This window comes from Streptopelia decaocto (assembly GCF_964273445.1).
Source record: "Streptopelia decaocto genome assembly, chromosome: 8".
In the NCBI taxonomy this organism is placed as follows: Eukaryota; Metazoa; Chordata; class Aves; order Columbiformes; family Columbidae; genus Streptopelia; species Streptopelia decaocto.
The window spans coordinates 2669750-2688991 of NC_138662.1; the positions used below are offsets into that span (position 1 = coordinate 2669750).

The 19242-nt window shown below is 43.2% G+C and overlaps 1 protein-coding gene across 4 annotated transcripts in view; it reads left to right on the forward strand.

The window, feature by feature from the left end:
- The window catches only part of FGD3 (FYVE, RhoGEF and PH domain containing 3), a 105792-nt gene extending 90809 nt beyond the window's left edge, over positions 1 to 14983 (forward strand). For 2 of the 4 annotated variants that reach the window (XM_082060373.1, XM_082060375.1), the window contains exons 16-19: positions 2498 to 2620; positions 4445 to 4597; positions 7399 to 7539; positions 13600 to 14983. In XM_082060373.1, the coding sequence (XP_081916499.1) occupies positions 2498 to 2620; positions 4445 to 4597; positions 7399 to 7539; positions 13600 to 13824 (642 nt within the window). In that variant the 3' untranslated portion in view covers positions 13825 to 14983. Of the gene's footprint in view, positions 1 to 2497; positions 2621 to 4444; positions 4598 to 7398; positions 7540 to 11752; positions 11843 to 13599 lie in introns of those variants that run through there. The other 2 variants (XM_082060374.1, XR_014184793.1) reach the window with 2 other exon arrangements.
- Positions 14984 to 19242: the final 4259 nt, after the last annotated feature.

Consider the following 19242-nt stretch of genomic DNA (forward strand, 5'->3'; position numbering starts at 1 on the left):
ATTCCTATTGAAGTACAAATCAAATTAAGCAATTTCTACATGAAGCAAGTCCATTCAAGTCATGGTAGAGGAACTTCAGCATTTTTCCTGTGCAGGCACGTGTAGGTATCGATTGAAAGCCAAAACCTGCTTTTGTTTAGCATTTGTGAAGATGGTCTTCCAGTCACAGTTTACAAAGCTAAATGGCACCTTCATTTACGCTCTTGCAGTGCCAGTAGCTCTAGTGAAATTGTATTTAACGTAGGAATCAAAAGGCTCGTTATGCTATATACAAATTTTAACTGTTAAGAAGAGGAAGAATAAGATGGACCAGTGAGGAAATGCTCTGATCTAACAACTTCAGGGGAACCCATCCCTAGCCAGTGGAAGGAAAATTACTCTTCTAAAAAATTAAATAGCATTGGCATCAAAATCAGAATGAGAAACGGCTGACTTTAGCCAATATATATGTTACAAATAAAAAAGTTACTCTGTAGATTGCTCGGTAAGAGCTTTTCAAATCGCCTTAATTATGTGCGTTACGTGGAGGGGCCTAATAGAGTCTGAAAGGGATGTTTTTGCCAGCGATTCATTAGGCATTGTTCGGGTGGTGTAATTCCATGGCATACTGGTTACATCTGGTTCTTCACAAGAAAAGTGAAATACTGCACTCCCCTTTTGTGTGGGCGAGGACTTGGGTTGGCGGGCGTTCCGTTTAGCCGAGCAGTTGGGGTGTACGTATATGGTGCAGTGATTTTCCTGAATGAACAAACCCGTGTGACTGTGCTTCACCAAGCTGAATTGCAAAACATCCTCTGTGCTTGTGTACAAGTTTGAAACGTTACTATTGCAGCTATAGAAAAGATAATAAAAATGAGAAGGGCCAATCCAATTAGAAGTAATTAGTTGTGGTTTTGTTGTGTAATGCCATGACAAGCCCGGGTGGTTTCAATAGCTCTGCTGAAAACAATGTGCTTCCCTGCACAGCAGGGACTTGTGGAGGCTGCGGGATGGGGGAGCCCTGTCAGCTTGGAAAATTTGGTGGGGATTTGTTGTTTGTTGGTTGTTTGGTTTGGTTTGGTTTTTAATTGGCCTGCAAATCTGTACTAGTGACTTCTGCAGGTTAGTTGTCACTAAGGTGAGGCCGCAGGGCAATTGGCACAATTTCCACAGGGCTGATGACACCTGCCTGGTGCTCCTGGGGAGCTGTAATTGCTGCTGCCTCCCGCCCCATATGCCCACAGCCTTGTGTTAAATAAAGGCTTTGAAGAAGGGGGAATTTGAGCCAGTTCTTCTCTCTCAAGTGGACTTAAGTTGTGACGTGGTGTGCATGGGTGGTTTAAAGGGAATGAGGGTGTCAAGGAGTCCAGAATGTGTGTAACCTCCAGTGACCCTGATCTTCACCTGGTTGACTTTCAGACAGAATGTAAGATACTTCTGCTCTTTCAGTGTAGAGGAAGTGTTTCTTCTCCCGGTGGTTTGTTAACTGATTGTGTCAAGCAAACAAAAATGAAGAGAGTTACCCAGCCTCTTGTCGTGCAAGAGCTGTGCCACAGGACCACGGTGCAGCCACCTCCTTGGGGCTGGGACCCCCCAGCAGATGCTGCCTGGCTGGGGGTGCCCCGGGCGCATCCCCGGGAAGCTGCTGATCCCTTCACAGAGCCGTCCCGGCTGGGAGGGGGAACAGTGTTCATGTATTTCAAAGAGAAAACAAAACAGGGGGCCTGCTTGAAGTTCCATGGGAAGCTGTATGTTTATGAACCGCACGTGGTTGTGTTAATGCTCTTCAGTCTATCAGAAAATGGTATAACTGTGTTTAATTATACTGAGTGACCTCATGCACCAGCTTAGGTGCTTAGCGTAAGGGGGTGAACTTGCTTGGCTACCTGGGCAGCTGATAGAAAGCGTCTTCTGCCAAGAGGTGCTTGATGTTGGTGTCCATGCCTTCCCAAGGGGCTCAATGTTTCCTCCTGAGCTGGGAAGGAACCTCCGGAAACTCCTACATTGAGCATTTGAAATGGGGTGGTGCAAAAATCCACTGCCAGCACCATTCACATCTTCAGTCCAGCCATTTTTCCCAAAACCTTCATATCTTCCCCCCCCAAAAAAAAACCAGAAGAGTTTACAACACACTCACAAAGTCAACAGCTTTTACCTTCACCGAGTCACGTTGCAGCAGGGAGGAAGAGGCAAGTGCTGGAAGGAAAGTTCTTCTTGAGAACCCGCATTGCCGGTTCCTCCTCACCAGCCTGGGCCAGGAGGTCGCTCGGTAACTGTCAGGGCACAAGTAGGCAGGGGGGACTTGAAGAACTGGCTCAAGCAATCTGCGATCACATAATGCCGCAGCAGAACCAGCCATCCAGCCGGAGGCCGTGGGCAGAGCTGACGGGCATTCTTTTCTAAAATGGTGTGAAACCCAAAGAGGATCTTTGTCAGTAGGAGAACACCATGAATTGTTTTGTGATCTCTTTTATATATTTTTTTTCTCTTAATCACCTAATTGTGCTCTTCATTTCAGAGTGATTCCTGTAGGAAATCTTCCAAATCCAAGCGAGACAAGGAGAAACAGGCTTGCAAGAGCTGCAGCGAAAGCTTCAACTCCATCACTAAAAGGCGGCACCACTGTAAGCAGTGCGGGGCAGTAAGTATCAGGACGCACTGAGCTTTGTAGTTTCTTCTGCAGAGACCGTTGGAGACAATTGTTAATTTTTTCAGTGCAGGAACTAAAAGGTGTTCGGCTTCACGGCAGGTCAGTGACAGAGCAGATCTTTCCACTTGCTTTATTCCCCGCAGTAATCACAGGAAAAAAGGGCAAAACTCTGTTGCAGTGGGCCTAGTCTGTGCTGTTTTAAAGGCAAATACAGCACCTCGGTGGATAAAAAGAAAGGTGGTGCCTTCCTTGGGGATGTGCGTGTGTCTGGGGAGAGGGTTGTCCGCTCTATTTTGTTTGCAGAGACAGAATGGCCTTCTGACAGCCGTACTGCACACACCAGCTCTTCCAGGATAAACAGCTGAATGTACCATATTAAAGATGGATGGGATCTTCTTTCCCTAAAGTAGAGTCGTCAAGACTTGGTTGTGCCAAAGTGGATTCCTCCTGCTTAAAAAGTCAAAAGAAACCAGTCCTAGAGATTCAGGGCAGGTCACTGAAGGCTCTCAGCCGCCCTTCCCCTGTGCCATTTGCGGACAGCTTGATTCTCAGTTTTTTTTCTGAAAATCACAACCACAGCCAAGATGAGATTGATTTCTGCAATATGACTTGAAACCTGCCTTCCTTGACTTGTGTTCCTAATGTAACTAGTACAGAATAGTGTTATTTAAATACCTTTATTCATTTGAAGTGAAGATAAATTTTCAGCTGAAGAGAGGCCTAAATGTTTAGGATGTTTAAAGGAACTTCAGTCTCTGCAATTAAAATAAAATCACACTTTTGCACTGGAGTTGGGATTTTCATCCTTCCAGGTTTGTTTTTATTAATAATTACTAAAATCATTAAATAGATTTCTGGAGGTTTAAAATGTTCCATTGCAAAGCTCAGTATTACTAAAGAAATTAAATAAAAGCTTTCTCCTGTGGACAGAGAGATAACAAAGATTACATTATTAATGATTTATTGTTAAACAGCTGTTGGTTATGTGATGATTTGTGATGTGGCAATAGCATTCAAATCAAAGAAGTTAATTCATCTCAAGGAAAGACTATTGTGGTTCTAAAGATGCTAGCTTGCTTTTGTTTATATAACTTCACTTAACACTTGGTGAATTAAGGCAGTTACCTTCATATAGTAATTAACATCTCACAGTGAAGCATATAATAACATGTACTTGCACCTGAAGGGCATTTGTAGTGTGGTGTTGTACGGTAAATTCCAAGTGGGTGTTGGATTTTTAGCGTGCAAACAGGTTCCAGAGCTGCAGCTCCATCACTCCTCACAGGCACTGGTTTCATGGCACGGAGGAAAGGAGTCAAAAGTTGTTAATTTGACATCAGACAAATAGTTTTTAATGGATAATATATTGGGCTATGTTCTTGTATGGGCAGTGATTTTTGGATTCCTTAGTTCTTTCAGGATGAACTGCCTAAGTGATGAGGAAGCATCAGCCACATTTACTCTGAAAATCAGTCCTTCCTAGACCATTTTATGGTGGGCATTAAAAAGCACTAATTCCTTTGTCAACCTAGACTCTTTTGGACTCATAAAGGCTTATAAGAGAAGCAGACTTGCATGTTGTTAATCATCAAGTGTTTCCTAAAAGGTGTATGTTTTCTTTTAGTGCACAGCATGGGGTCACAAAAATGTGAATTTTTATTGGAGGTAAATAAAGAAAATATATCGGCCGCTCTATCTTACACTTACATTACTTTTCTGGATTTTACTGTAATAACATCTGCTCTGCAAGTCACTTTCCTTGGCGAAGGGTTATGTTTTAATGATGACTAATAAAGCACCATCTTTCTGTTACAGGTGATCTGTGCAAAATGCTCCGAGTTTAAACCACTTGCCGATAACAGCCGTCACAATCGAGTGTGTAAAGAGTGTTTTCTGCAGTTACCAGCAAGCCCGTGCAGCGCTGGAGTGGAAGCAGCCGGGGAACAAAAGAGAAGAGCAGCTGCAGAGGTACGGTATTTTGGTATTTCATAAGAAACCTTTGGTGTCCCTTTATTTTTCTTTTTTTTTCTTCTTTTTTTTTTTTTTTTTAATAAATAAAATCGTTTCGTTATCTTTTTTGTCCTCACCATGATATTTGACCCTCTCTGGCTTGTAATTCGCTTTGAATGTGCATGGCAGCCTGAATGCTGTTCATAAATGGTGAGCGTTCATTGTAGGATGCTGATCACACAGGGGAGCACACAGGTTTTGCAGCCAACCTTCAGCTTTCAAAGTAACAAAAAAAGAGGACAAACTTCTGGCTTCTTTTTATTATGGTGCGTTTCCAATCTTGAGTTATGCACAATAGCTATTGGCCAAGCTTGGCAAAATCAGAATTGGTTTTTTTCACTTTAAACTTTGTATAGAAGATCCTTTTGCACTCCTTATTTCACATCCTGGCAAAATATCATTGAAACAGTTTTTTTCTTGGTTGATCATGCAAAAGTGCAGCATCCTTTGGGAAGGCTGTAAGGATTCACTGAAACTTTCTTGAACCTGCTGTAATGCAGACTCTTTTCTCCAGGACCTGACTTCTGCAAATTACCCTGTGCAAACTGCCGCTTCACAAGCGCTACAGATGTCACCAAGCTGTATACCATGATAACGGCACAACCTACCGTTATTTTTTTAACAAGAACAAGGAACATGTTGTCAAACTGATTTGTTTTATCCTCATCCACAGCAACTGAACCTTCACTTACCAATGTTTTTTTAGATGATGGGCAGAGCTGTGAGTACCATTACATGCTGCGCTTTTCGCAGTCCACCTTGAAGAAAAGGTTTTGTATTTATTTTACTGGAGCTGGGTCTCTTTAGCTTGGAGAAGATGAGACTGAGGGGTGATCTCATTCATGGGGATCAATATGGAAAGGGGGAGTGTCAGGAGGATGGAGCCAGGCTCTTCTCGGTGACAACCAGTGGCAGGACAAGGGGCAATGGGCGCAAACTGGAACACAGGAGGTTCCACTGAAAGAGGAGAAGAAACTTCTTCATGGTGAGAGTGCCAGAGCCTGGCCCAGGCTGCCCAGGGGGGTTGTGGAGTCTCCTTCTGTGCAGACATTCCAACCCGCCTGGACACCTTCCTGTGTAACCTCATCTGGGTGTTCCTGCTCCATGGGGGGATTGCACTGGATGAGCTTTCCAGGGCCCTTCCAACCCCGACATTCTGGGATTCTGTGAAACACAGCCAGAAATCACTGCAGGTGTAAAAGAGGACATTCATCTCAGTTGAAAGTGGACTCACAGGGGCACATCTTCTGGGGGTACATCAGATTCTCACAACAGCCACTGACACAATGAGAAGGTCATCACAAATCATCCTTCCCCTGATGTGCTGACCTATGCCATCACTGGGAATAGTTGCAGCCTATACTGAAAATCACCTTACCTTGAAAAATGTTGTTCTGGAAGCCACTCCTGAGAGCCACCAGACTGCTGCCCACCTTGTTATGCTCCTCAGAACCAAGTGACGTGGGAAAGAGCTGGACTCTGAGCAAGAGACGTAAACCTGCCCGCGCATCTCCAGAGCTCCTGGAATAAATGCTTCCTCAAGGAGTCTTAGGCTCTACCCTGCTCTGCTTTCCAATACGTCAGGTTTCTTTCCAGGCTGCTAAATGTACCTACACAGGTATAATCACACCAGCACGGTGTGCCAGAGTGAAGCTGAGTGCTGCTCAGGTGCTTTGTCAAGTTTTGTACCCAGGCACAGCCAGAATTTCAGGAACACAAAGTGGGCACAGCTACAAATGCACTTTGTCGCTCCTGAACTGCTGTGTCTGCAGAGAAGATTCTGGATCAGAAGCTTGGTACCATCGGGAACTCCAGATATACACAACAGCTATGCCTACAGACGATCAGGACATAATATGCATCAGCACAGACCGTGCTATGTCCTGATAAACTTTCTAGCGCTGTTTCCGCGGAGCTGTTGGCCAGTGAAGTGAGAACCTACCCCAGCGCAGCCGAGAGCTCAGTTCATCTGAAAAGGCAAAAAGCAAAGTGGTGAACTGTGACCTATGGTCTTACTCCAGAAAACAAATTACAGCAGAAAGCTGTACAAAAACAGGGAAAAGTCTTTTTTCCCTCATATTCTCAGGCTTCTAGCCTTGTGCCAAATCTTCAAAGGATCAGGTAAAATGCAAGAAAGGTATATAGAAAAGAAAGATCAGAGCTGATCTGCTTCTTTCCCTCCTATTTACATTAAACTTCCTTAACAAGCTTAATAGCAGCTGAGGAGATTCCCACCTTACAAATGTTATTGCTAGAAATCCCCAGGAGGCTTCTCTGCGAAGTCTAATCTGAACAGGGATTCTGTTTTTCTTTGCTTTCTATCAAAAGACAAACATTTCTTTCAACCCTTTTTTGCCCTAGTGTGCTCTGACTTGTCTAACATCTCCACATCCATGCACCAGGAGTGTCTGCTAATACACCTTTTTCGTTAATTTGAAAACATTTTCCAGCCTATTTTGCTAAGTAAGAAACTAACTGCATCATCTTAATTGCTATTGTGAATTTACTGGGTGGGAGTGGAATTCAGCTTCATGTACACTGGGAACACTGGTTCAATATCCGTTTCTGTTACATGGAATTGTGCTGTTTCTTGGGGGTATATAATGATGCTTCAACTTTTGTTCAGTTACAGGTTATCCAATGTTTTCCCTACAGTATTATTTTACTCTGGACAACTTAAGTACGTTTTATACTTAATTCTAAGTATTTTGCCCATGTAAGCGTCAATGAATATGGCTCTTTTTTTCTTCTTTGTGCAGAAGCAAAGCATCTTAGCAGCTGAAAACAGCCTCTTCAGCAGCTACCTCCAGTTCCTTGAAAAAGGGAAGACTTGGTACAAAATGTGGGTGACCATCCCCAAGACTGAACCTCTTGTTCTGTATCTGCAAGGAAGCAGCCAGGTAAAATGACATTCATGAGGGTTAACACCAAAAAAACCCACCAAAAAGTTTAAATATATCAAGCTGAGAAATAGGTCAAAGGATTTGGCTTGGTTTCAACAACAAAAAATGAACTTGGTGTTCCGAATCTAGCACAAAACCTCAGAGATTTCAGATTTCCTTGTTATCTGTAGTTACTGCTGATAGGGCTGTGAACAAATGTTTAAGCTCATAGCTTTTCCATTTTTTAACAAAAAAAGGACAAAACAAGGATCATTTGGTTGTGCTTTGGCTTTTTTAGAGGTTTTACACAGGTATATTCAAGGTTTTCTTACCCTGTCATTAAGGAAAGCACTTTCCTGTAAAATGTACAGGGCTGCAAAGCAGTTTGAATATTGCAATTGCTGGTTCAAGCTTTTCGGGTTTTTTTAAACCTAGTTCTGGATTGAGAGGGTAGAGGAATTTGTGGAAATGTGGATGTTCTTCAGCATGAAAAATGGGCTGTGTGTGGTACAGCTCCTTGTCACAGCATCATGGGATTTTTATCTTTACTTGAAATAATTACAGTGGTAAGGATCATTTATTTTTTAAAGTGTGCTGTTGAAGTTAACTAGCGTTGTGTGTGATGAAAGCCAAGTGATGGAAATACTTATGTCCAGGATAGAACATCCGAAATAGAAATATCAGTCATGCTTTCTTAGTGCTTGATAAAGGATGACAATCCTGAAATGAGATTCCCCCTATCCAGTTTTGTATTTGGCATCTGATGTGTTTATATGCAGCTTTGTTTTATCTCCTGGGTGGGATGGAAGGAGAAATGGGTCTGAATTCAGTCCACCATTACCCTGCTGTGACTGGAGGGTTTGCTTTGTACCAGCGTCGGTTTGTACAGCTGTAGCTTGGAGCAGTCTGGGAACTCAATATTACCCGTGATTTTATAAAGTAAAGCTTATAACGTCAAGCTTCCCCCATAGCAAACCTTCGACAAAAACTACGCCTTGTCTTTGGAAGTGTGTGCGTTTTGCTGCCTGTCAGCAAGAACAGCTCTGGTTTCGAACAAGTGTGTGATGTTTGAAGCGCAGTGCTGGAGAGCCGGGAGCTGCAGGGCCCCGGCCTCCCAACCAGCTCGGCGGGAGACGCGGGACTGAAATTACAAGCTGGAAAAGCAAACGGCCTCCGACAAAGCACTGAAATGCATGCAACAGACCCAGTCTTTACATCTCTCTGGAGCCAGGGTCTGGGGAGAGGAAGAAAGCTTTAAAAAGCAAAGCAGGGAGGATGGATTCGCTACAAAAGTTTTTCACTAGTATGAAAACTGTTGCCCTGGAGCAGGGCATGCTCTGTATCCCGTTCAAGCCAGGCAGCATCTCACACGGGGCAGCCTGGGGAAGGAGAGTGGGAGGAGAGGGAGAGAGGTCTACATGCTTTGGCCTTCTTCACCCAGGAGCAACGTATGTCATAGAATCATTTTGGTTGGAAGAGACGCTTAAGATCATCGAGTCCAACCATAACTTTGACACTAAACCATGTCCCTGAGAACCTCATCTATACATCTAAGAGATGACTGGAATGAAGAGGTGAGAGGAAGCAACACCTCTTATGACCTAGAGAGAGAGTTTCTCCCAGTGCCCAACCAGTCATCTCAGGACAGCACAAGTAATAACCCATGGGCTGTGTTTAGTGCACAGCAGAATGATGCTTGATTGTTCAGGCCCCCTCCTGAGAGCTGTGCAAAGCCAGGCTTGGAAGCTGGAGGAGCTTCTGTGCTTCAGATTCTACATTTCTTTGTTCCATGCCCTGCCAAATTTGATCTTGAGCCTCTGTTGATATTATTAGTAAGATCCTATTTTTTATGGGGAAAGGGTGCCTTTGACACTGATTGTCGATTTTATGACAGTTAAATTTAGTGGTTAGTGTCCTCCACTATTTTAGGTGTGAGATAAATCTCCCAATAAAGCATCAGGAAAGCACACAGGGCAAGGTTGACCTATCTCACATTCAATAACCGAGCCAGAATTTACTATCAGGAACAATCAGCTGCAGGCTGAGGCTGAAACAACAAAAATGAGTCGCTTCTTCAAGGCCCTGCCGCTCCCACTCGTATGTATACTTTCTTCAATTTGCATCCAACTGAAGGAAAAAATTATGAAGCAAATCCCATTCCTTGATATTAAACCAACGTTCTTATTAGTCCTGGTTCACACAGTGTACAAGACTTCTGAGAAAAATCGCTTCTAGAGCTTCTTTCCTGCTGGGCGAGTGTCTGGAATCAAGCTACTCGTGTGCTCGGATGTTATTTCCCCAGGTGTTGTTTTGTTTTGTACAACCACATCTATGTCTCTCTCAAATCTCTTTAGGCCTGCAAAGAAGCATTTCAGTGCCTAAAAAAAAAAAAAAGAGGTGCTTTTTGGGAATAATATCACCAACAGTGGTATTAAAGGTCTTGAAACACAGACCAAGTGAAGCATGACCGTAGGAGTTTGAAATTTGGGGGATTATTTTGAAAAGGAACAGAAAGAATAGTTGCCTCTTGGGAAGACGGAGTAAACCAAGCTGAATCTGGAGCTTCTGATACAGTAAAAGCCTTGAAGCTTCTGTTCTCTGCACCCCCGGCCCTCACATGGAAGAAGGGTATGCCAGTGCAAATGGAAATACGACTTGTGGCCTTTAATATAGCGAGAAAACTGCTCTTTTGCTTCAGATCCTTGTTCCATGAGAATGAATTAATCCCCTGAGTGTTCACGGTTTAAGTCTTGCATAAGGCTTTATGCATGAGGATAAAATTCACAGCACATTTTGGTATGGAAATCATGCCAGTTTTATCTGTCCTCAAACTGAAACAGAATTTGTGCAGCTGTTTGTCATGTTAATCTGAGTGGAATTAGAAGAGCTTCCTTACAAGCAAAGACCACCTCAAGCTTAAGGATCAGCAGTTTTATAGAAATGTCTCTGTATTTCCAAGGACTCTTCCTGGAGCTTCTGCCTCTGTTGGCCTTGTAAAATACGCAGCTACCCCCACAGCTCTGACACTGACTTACATGTGGTTGAGAAAGGCAGAGTTCAGGAGCCCCAGCTAACCAGAAAAGTAATGAATTTTGGAGAAATATGGAGTGTACATCTAGTATAGTGATAGCTAGTGCACATAATAATAATCAGGTTTGATCCAAGAGAAGATTTTGCTTTCCAATTTCTGAAGAAAAATCTTCTATTCATCACGTAAATGTGATTTACTACTCCTAGAAAATAAGGGAGTAGCTGAGTTTTGAAGTTGAGCTCTGGGTTTTAGAGAAGTATTTTTGTCAGTTGTCTATTGAGCCTGTTTAGGTGAAGCTTTAATTGGCCCAGCATGAAACTCTGCCTGTCCTTTTGCTCGGTCCTGCAGAGCTTTGCATCTCAGCACACCACCATGTCACAGGAGTCTACCAACAGTTTGTGCAAGGTTGGGACTGGATAGTAAATGGGTAGAGGGTGGAGTTTGGGTGCAAAACCACAGATTTTGTTTGCATGCTCAAAAGTAGTCTGGGAAAATGATAGTTGCCCATCAGTGGGTAACTGTTGTTGTGTATATTTGTGTAAGAGAGCTTGTATGCTGCAGAGATGTGCGGTGTGAGAGGGGTGTCTGTGTGGAGGAGCACGGGATCTGGAACTGCCCGTATGGTGGAACTGAACTCTCCATTCCCAAGTCGTAAAGCCTGGGTGTTGTAATGGCTGTAATAGAACAATAAATGAATGCTGCTGTAATTACCTAGATAAATAATACATTAGTATTATGCTGCTTAGAGTGCACAATGCTTGTGATTGCTAACAATATTATGCAATCAGTAGATTTTTGTGTATCACTCGCTATCTCAGGGAAATGATTGAAATCAACCCTAAAGGGAAGCTCTTCTCAGCACTTGGTAGTTTGGTCTGATGAAAGACTGATATTGTGAAAGCCTGGTGTGTTGCATACAGAAATAAATTTAAAAAAAATAATCAACCAGCCAAATCCAGTCAGCTTTGAAAAACTGAATATGGCATCTCTCTGTAAGGTCTGTAAATCCTACTTACGTGGTCAGTGTAGGACCCGAATTCAGAACGGCTCCTGGATGTCTTGGATCCAGAGATGCTCAGGGTCCCGCAGAGAGATCTGGTTTGGGGTGCGGTGTGAGTGCAGCCTGAGTAATTCACCTGTATCTGTCAGCAGCGCAGCTGGTCAGAGATAATTTCAATCCCTTCCTTTTGGATCAGGCAGGTACAGAGTGACAAAGGCATCATATTAAGAGAAGGGAGGAAGCAAGACCAAAGGCACTCTGCCTAATTTACCTGTGTCTGCATGTGGTGGGTAGGTGTAACAGGTACAATTCAAACATCAATTTGCTCTTGCGCTGCACTTCTTGGCTACAAACAATCATTTTTCATTGTCATGGGCAACCTTCAGTTTTACATATGACAAGTCTTAGTGTCTATTTTTGTAAAACAAGACCAGCAAAGCAGGCATGGTTGAGCTTGCATGTGTTCTTGTGCATTTTGTGCTCATCAGTCCCATATTTGCTTGCTTTAGCATTGCCACGTATCCAGGCCTAGAGCTACTCCGTACATGCCAGTTCAAAGTTCTGCACGTGCAAGAGCTCTGTGTGGTGCAGATGCAGTTGTGGTGTTGGGATCTAGAAGTTGTACGCCGCTTTTAACGCAACTTGCACTCAAACAATCAGTGTTTGACCCAAAGTTGATGTAAATCTCCTTGAACAGCGCTTGTTCTTCAAGCAGGTGGACTCTGGCATTTTTTCATAACAATAACAAGTGGTAGATTAATTAATCAGAAAACTTGCGTTGATATAATAAAACGTGCAGACACATTTTTGACGGTGTAATTTTTGCCCCTCGATTTAAAGCGTGCGTTCGCATTGATGTGAGCAGTTCCGAAACTTTATTTATTTTTTTCCAGATTTACCATGTCATCTGCGTTCAGCATGGGGTGACAAAAGAATGACTTTGTCACTTCTCTGTGGGATGCCTTGGTAACTTTGGTGTGAGGCATTGAACTTGAGTGGGCTGCTACACAAGTAGCTGCTACAAGAGACACTGGCTTCTTCTAGATGCTTGATGCGTGCGTGGTTTAGACTTCAGTTTGGGGACCCACCTTTGAAAATGCTTTGCTGGCATCAGTTGAAACGAGTTGCTTGGTCATGGCACGGCCTTGCCAAAGTGTGCCGTTCCTGAGCACTCGGAGAGGAGCTGCTGGATGGCCAAGACGTGCCTGCTGGGGAGCTGGATCGCTCCTTACATCTGGGAATCAATCTGGCCTTTAGAGGATGCTCAAGAGTCTGAGCTTTGACTTCTTTGACAGCTCTGAATGGCATCATTTGGGCTAGTTACCCAAGACCTTCTGAGAAGATTCACTGATTGATTTAAAATCTGAAATTCTCTTTTATTTCAAAGTCTGTTCCCTTCTAATTGGCTTTCTGTCCCTCAGTGGCCAGGTCTGCTTATTTACCTCCCTTAAACCGATCTTACAAATGTCCCATGTTTGAAAGGGACTACACCGAAATATTCTCAGCCGGACCTGGTTGCCTGTACCTAATTGCAAAGAGGTTTTTGTAAAAGACAACACACATAAGTGATGTGAAATGACAGGAAAATCCCCGGCCATGCCACTGCTGGAGCCGTTCTCTTACTGTGAAAGGGAATCTGTTAAATAAGAAGGATAAAGCACCGACAAGTCATTGTCTTTTTATTGTTTTAAGTGAAGCAGTTGGTGTCACGGAACTGAAGGAGAAGCCGAATGCATGTGTGCTCTGCGCTGCAGCACGTGTGGCCCCGCGCTGGCTGTGCGGGCTCAGGGGGACAACGTGGGGGGACAGCCCGGGGGGGACAACAAGAGGGGTGGCACAGGGGCTGGGGAGAGCGGGGCGCAGCTCCCTGCTCTGAGCCCGTGTTGTAGGTGCAGGGTGACGCATCTCCAACCACATCTGATTTCTTCAAAATGACTTTGAAACGGTTTGAAACAGGCGCTTCTTCGATCCCCTTGCGAGGAAATCTTTCCTCCCACGTCCGATCCCGTTTGTTGCCGGCTTTTTACATTTGTTCTTTCTTCTTTAGGATGGCCGGAGCCCACGTCCCGTTCCTCTGCCTGGGTACGAAGTCAGTTTACCAGGTTCTGGTGAGAAGTTTGAAGTGAAGCACGTTTTTAAGCTTTGCCAGTCCCAGCAAACTCTGTATTTCAGTGCGGAAGATGAAGAACTGCAGATGAAATGGATGGAAGTTCTCACCAAAGCAGCTAAAGGGGAAACAGAAGACACAGCTGAAGGGCTCAGCAACCCGTAGAGCGAGTTCCACTTAGTTTCTTTCCTACATGCTGTAAACCATCACTTGAATTCGGTATTCATGGCACTTTGGAATCTGTATGGCTTTATATTTTCATGTGTCTGCATAGGAAATTCAGTGGTTTCTCTCCTTTTATTGTACATTTCTCACGTACGGTAGTTACCTGGCATATAATTATGTTAAAGGAAAAGGTAGTTGTAGTTGTCGGTGGTGTCAATGCTGGTTTTAAAACAAAAGACGAGGAGAAAAGCATTAATTTTAACAAAGGTAATGGAAAACCATCGGTCTCTTGTTTTCCTAAATGTATATTTTCCAGTCCTTTCGATTGCTATTCAGTGCAGGATGTGTATAGTCTGTGATTAGTTCTATAAATGCTGCCTTTTAAGTTAAATGTTGTAAAGGCTTGTGCTGGCCACTGACATTCCCTTCTCTGTCCTTTCCCTCCTGGTAAAAGGTCTTTGTGATGTGTGAGCAATGTACTGAATATTTTCCCTTTGCTGAAACTATGTCTCTGCTATTTTGAGATGACCTGTTCCCAAGACAAATACTGTAGAAGGGACTTCTGCAAATGACTGCAAACTGTGCAGAAAAGAACATTAAGAAGCCTCATTGATTTTAAGCATTTATAATACTGTTTTGTTTTCTTTCCAAGCCGATACCTTCCTTCCTTCTATTTGATCCCATTCTGATGTAAGTGAACAAACGTTTTATACTGCAAACTGGGTTGTGATCAATAAACAAGAACATTTTTAGTACACACAGCACAAAAAGGTGACTTTTTTGTTGTATTGGTTAATTTAAAAGTGACCTAGGGTTTATTTATATAATTTGTAAATAATGTTTCATAAGTATTTTAAGAATTTTTAAAAGATCTCAACTAATTAACAGGATTTAGTGCATAGAACAAGAGATATTTGTATGAACTGAATCTGTAATTTAATTTTTCTGTTCGCCTGTATTTGTCTTATTTTCAATCTCAAGTGCTTATCTATTTAAATAAAAATCCATGCAGTTAACTCCTGAGCCAGATTGCCAAGGCGCAGCAAGCTTTAGGTCAACATTTAATATAGATTTAAAGAAACAAAAAAAAGGCGTGTTCCTAGTGGTAGTAAGCATGTAGTACTGATAAAAACGAAATAAAAGCTGTCACGGTACTGTATTTTTAAATGGTTTGGTTTAACTTTTGTTTCCTCTTCAGCCTCCTGCGTTGTGTGATACTGGTAGAGAGAATGGGCCTCTCCGCACAGCCCCAATTTGGCAGGATGGTGACAATGAGTGATCTGAACCCGTGCGTGCTTTTCTTCCCTACACAACAGGATTTGGTTTTCCCTTCTTTGGGCTTTGGGGGGGCTCCTTGTGGTGTTTCGTTTCATTTTATGGTTTGGGTTTTTGGTTGGTTGGGTTTTGGGTTGGGGCTTTTGTTTGGTTTTATAACTGGTGTCATAAATCCTATGTGTTTAATTAGCTCCTGGGAAATTTTCCTGCATCTTCCCTACCCCACCCCCCGATCTGTTCGCACGCAAAACGTTTCTTGCGGGGTAACTTCTATTGCATAGCACAAGAAAAGGGGTTATTTACAGCGTGTGTTATTTCCTCCTATAAGATTCCTTGAAAATGTAACGATATAGCACGCTCGCTTGGAAAACAGTCTCATCTTTGTCAAATTTCTGGGTAGGGGTTGGTTTGGGTTTTTTGTTTCTTCTTTTTATATTTAAAAGTTTTTCCTTTATTGCACCACTTGCTTTGTTCTTTTTTCAAGAGAGGAATGAGAAGGGAGAATAGCGAACCAAAACAAAGTTAATGCATCTTAAGATGTCTTTTATTAACCAAGAATAAAACTTCAGCACACGTTTTTTTGCAATTTTTCTCCATTTTGTTCTTTTTTTAAAAAAAAAAAAAAAACCAATGTCAAAATACACTTCTGATCATTTTATATTCCTCAGCTCAGCTTCTTTAAGCAAAACCAGAGGCTGGGATCTCATTCCCTCTGTCACGGTCAGCAATGCGTTGCCCAGCTCAGATCAGGGGTATTTCCCCAATAAACAGCATTATCTTCTCTCCAAGCCTTATTTTTAGCCCCTCGGGAAGCTGGAGGAGCAGTCTGACCGCAGCTGGAGCTGCTTTGTATTGCAGTGAGCCAACTCGCATCCTTTTTGAGGTGTTATTCAGGCTTTGAATTATTCTTTCCTGTTCTTGGGACACGTGTTGTTTACATACATGAGTTCGGTGGTAGGAAGGTTGAGAATATGAGAGCGTGATCCTGGGAGATTAATCTCTCTTTAAGAACACAGGGAATAATCACTTCAGACTTACACGGATCGTAGCGCATTTGCGTATTGTGCCACAGCAAAAAAATAAGCTACTCTTTTTAATTTAAAACCGAAAGGCCTAAGATGATGGCGACGTAGTTCCCATGATGACAAACAGGCAAGCCGAAGTTTTTCGGCTAAGCCAAGCAACGCTCCCTGAGCTTCCAACCTCTGTGTGCTCCCTGGTTAGTTTGATATCTTAAGCATATAATTTAATTTTATAATGAAAGCAGCTTCGTGCGATGCCCCTCCCTGGGCACACTGTGCGGTGCCTGCTGGGTGCTGGTTGCGTGGAGCTGGCGTCAGCCTCATTCTTCTGTTGATGAGACTAGATGAGACTAATATTAAATGGTGGGTGAGATGGCAATCAGTCTTTAGTGTTGGAAAGCAGAAGATCCTGCAGAGTTGGATGCATATGCCTTAGTGGAATATTCCCGTTGCTGTCTATAGAACAAGGCAAAGTCCAAACCTATGCAATGTTGGCACTGTGTTTCAGCTGTTGTATGCGTATGGAACAGATGGATATAGTACAGAAACCTCCCAACACTTCCCCTGGTCGCTGCATGGGGTTTTTTGTTGAATTTGCATAGGTTTTGAAAATAACATGTCGGTTCAGCCTAACCTTCTATACAGAAACATTTCTCATGAGCCCAGAGGTGTATCTGGTGTATTTGTCTCCAAGCGCCATATGGCACATAAAGAAAGTTTTCCTATGTGTGTCAAGTTTGGTTGCTCCGGTCGTCCTTTCGGTAAATCAATTACAAGCACGGCTCAGTCAGATGTAACTGAGTCGCTCAGAGGAGGGTGATACAAAGGTCAGTGATTTTTTCTTAATGGTTTAGGAAAGGAGGAGAAGATCTCTTGCTTCTCTACAGGGCACTGGATTTCCAGCAATTTGGCTGTTAATGAAAAAGAACTTAGGTCAAATGATGAAGCTGAAAGTGTTATTTTATTCTGAAAGAACTATGTTATACTCTGTTTGATTTGGCTCTGAAATTAAGAGAGTATCATTTTTCATTTATTGGGTTGGTTCAAAGAATGACAATCAAGTCATGAGTTTAACAGGCATTCATCAAGCCACAAAGTGAGCTCCAGGACATGAAGAGGTAAATATTACCTTTTAGTAGATCTTATTCATGTGAAAAGCAGGAATACTTGTTTCATGTTCTTTGGGATGATGTAACAAACGATTATGGTTTTCTTACCTCTTGCATCCTGGCCTCATTTCCCAGAAACAGCTGCCCAGCAATACTGAAACTGCAGATGAAAGGTGGTGGTTGCCCTGGCTGACAGCCGCCTTACTTCCCTCATTGTCTTTCACCAGCAGCACGGAACATTTAGCTTCTAAATATAAACGAGTGCATATCCTGTAAACAAGCGTCTTCCCTTTTTACATACCTCCCGTTTCTCTTTTTCAGTCTGCGTGGGGCCTGGCCAGGTTTGGCACGGGGCTGCTGCTCCGCGCTGGGTTTTCACTGGGCCGGGCAGCTGCAGGCCCGGGGACGCTCGGCGGCACAGAGTCATTGCGTTTTGCTGGATAATGAAATCGCGGTAAAACAGGCTTTTCAGAAAGCGGTTGCTGGCTGTACTCGCAGGTACGGTGTGATCTGTGATCACAGGACGTTAGATTAGAGGCAGAATTCTGTTTACAGTCTTGGAAATAGAGTTTTGGGGAGCTGTAACTTAGCTTGCTTAGAATTGCTGCTAGCATCGATAGTGTTAAAGACTTTCCTGTAGACATGTCTTATCAAAGTGGTTCAAAATTCAAACGACAATGGAATAAATTATATTAACTTCACCAATGCATTCACTGAACCTGGGATCTGGCCTGCAGTGTCGATTGGTTTTGACTGACGGGAGATTTCGAAAAACCCTCTTCTCAGTATTTTTGCCCCCTGCCCTGGCTCTGCTGTCCCACCCCAGCCGGGTTCAGAGCAGCGTGTGCTGGTCAATGATGGGTCGTGTTGAGCTGGATAAGGAAACCAATGGAAATCTCAACAATTTAGAAAAGAGCCCATGTTCCCGTGTCTAGACTACACATGTTGCATTGGAAAGATCTAATCTCCAAGTTCCAAAATCTGTCCGGTGGTCCTGTTTTCCTTGCAAACCTTGAGTGATTTTCCTATGTTTCAGGAAGATGCTCTGCAGACATGAGAGTTTCTTAGTTCCCTAATCAAATCGAAGAGATCTCATATGGTCTGTAGCTAGTGTATTTAAGTCTGGAAAGAAATGGTCATTTATCTCATAATGGGCAAGAATCTGTCAAGCCTTTTGCACTGTGTTATAAGAATTAGCCATTTGCTGTATAAGGTCTTGCGCCGTAGAGGTTTATAACTTGCCAGAAGAGGGTAAAGTGGAAAATACAACGTCCCACTTCTAGTGCTGAAGAAGCAGCTTTCAAATTCCAAGGTGAAGATGGCAATGTTTGGTGTGACACTGGTAACGGCTGACTTCTGAATTGGGTAAGAATAATGAAACACTGTCTACTGGCCTTGCACATGCGTTATTAATTTCAGTCTCCACATAGGACAGCATATTTTTGCTTTGATAAAAGGCCCAGTATTGATGCAGATTATACTGAAGCTGCAAAGGGATCTCAGGGCATATTCACTTCCAGCACTTTGAAGCTGTCTGTGGTGTTAAATTATAGTAGTCTGGGTGCTTTGGGCAAATCTGGAGGCGCTGGGATGTTTCCACAGGCGGCCCCGGGCAGGAAGGTATTGGGAACTCCAGTGCCATCGTGCTCTTCATAGGGTGGACACTTTTATACTGGGTCTTTGGAAGTCTTTTTTACTTAGAATAAACGCTATTGAAACCACATAATGGAGAAAGGGAAAAGCTTTTCTACTGAAAACAACGTGGAAGGGAAGTAAACTCCTGGTGTGTGTTGTACAGCTCCTAGAGCTGGGTAGGGCTTCAGGGCTGGTGTATCAACAGCTGGGGAGAAGGAGCAACTATGAATTAGATTTGGTAGCAAAATTGCGTATTACAGAAGAGAGAAAATCTGAAGCCTACCCCTTAGGCTGTGCCAGAGACACTCGCTGACAAAACAATGACAGGCCCTGTGCGTGTCCACTTCACCTATTGCATCTATTTCCAGGACCTGAGT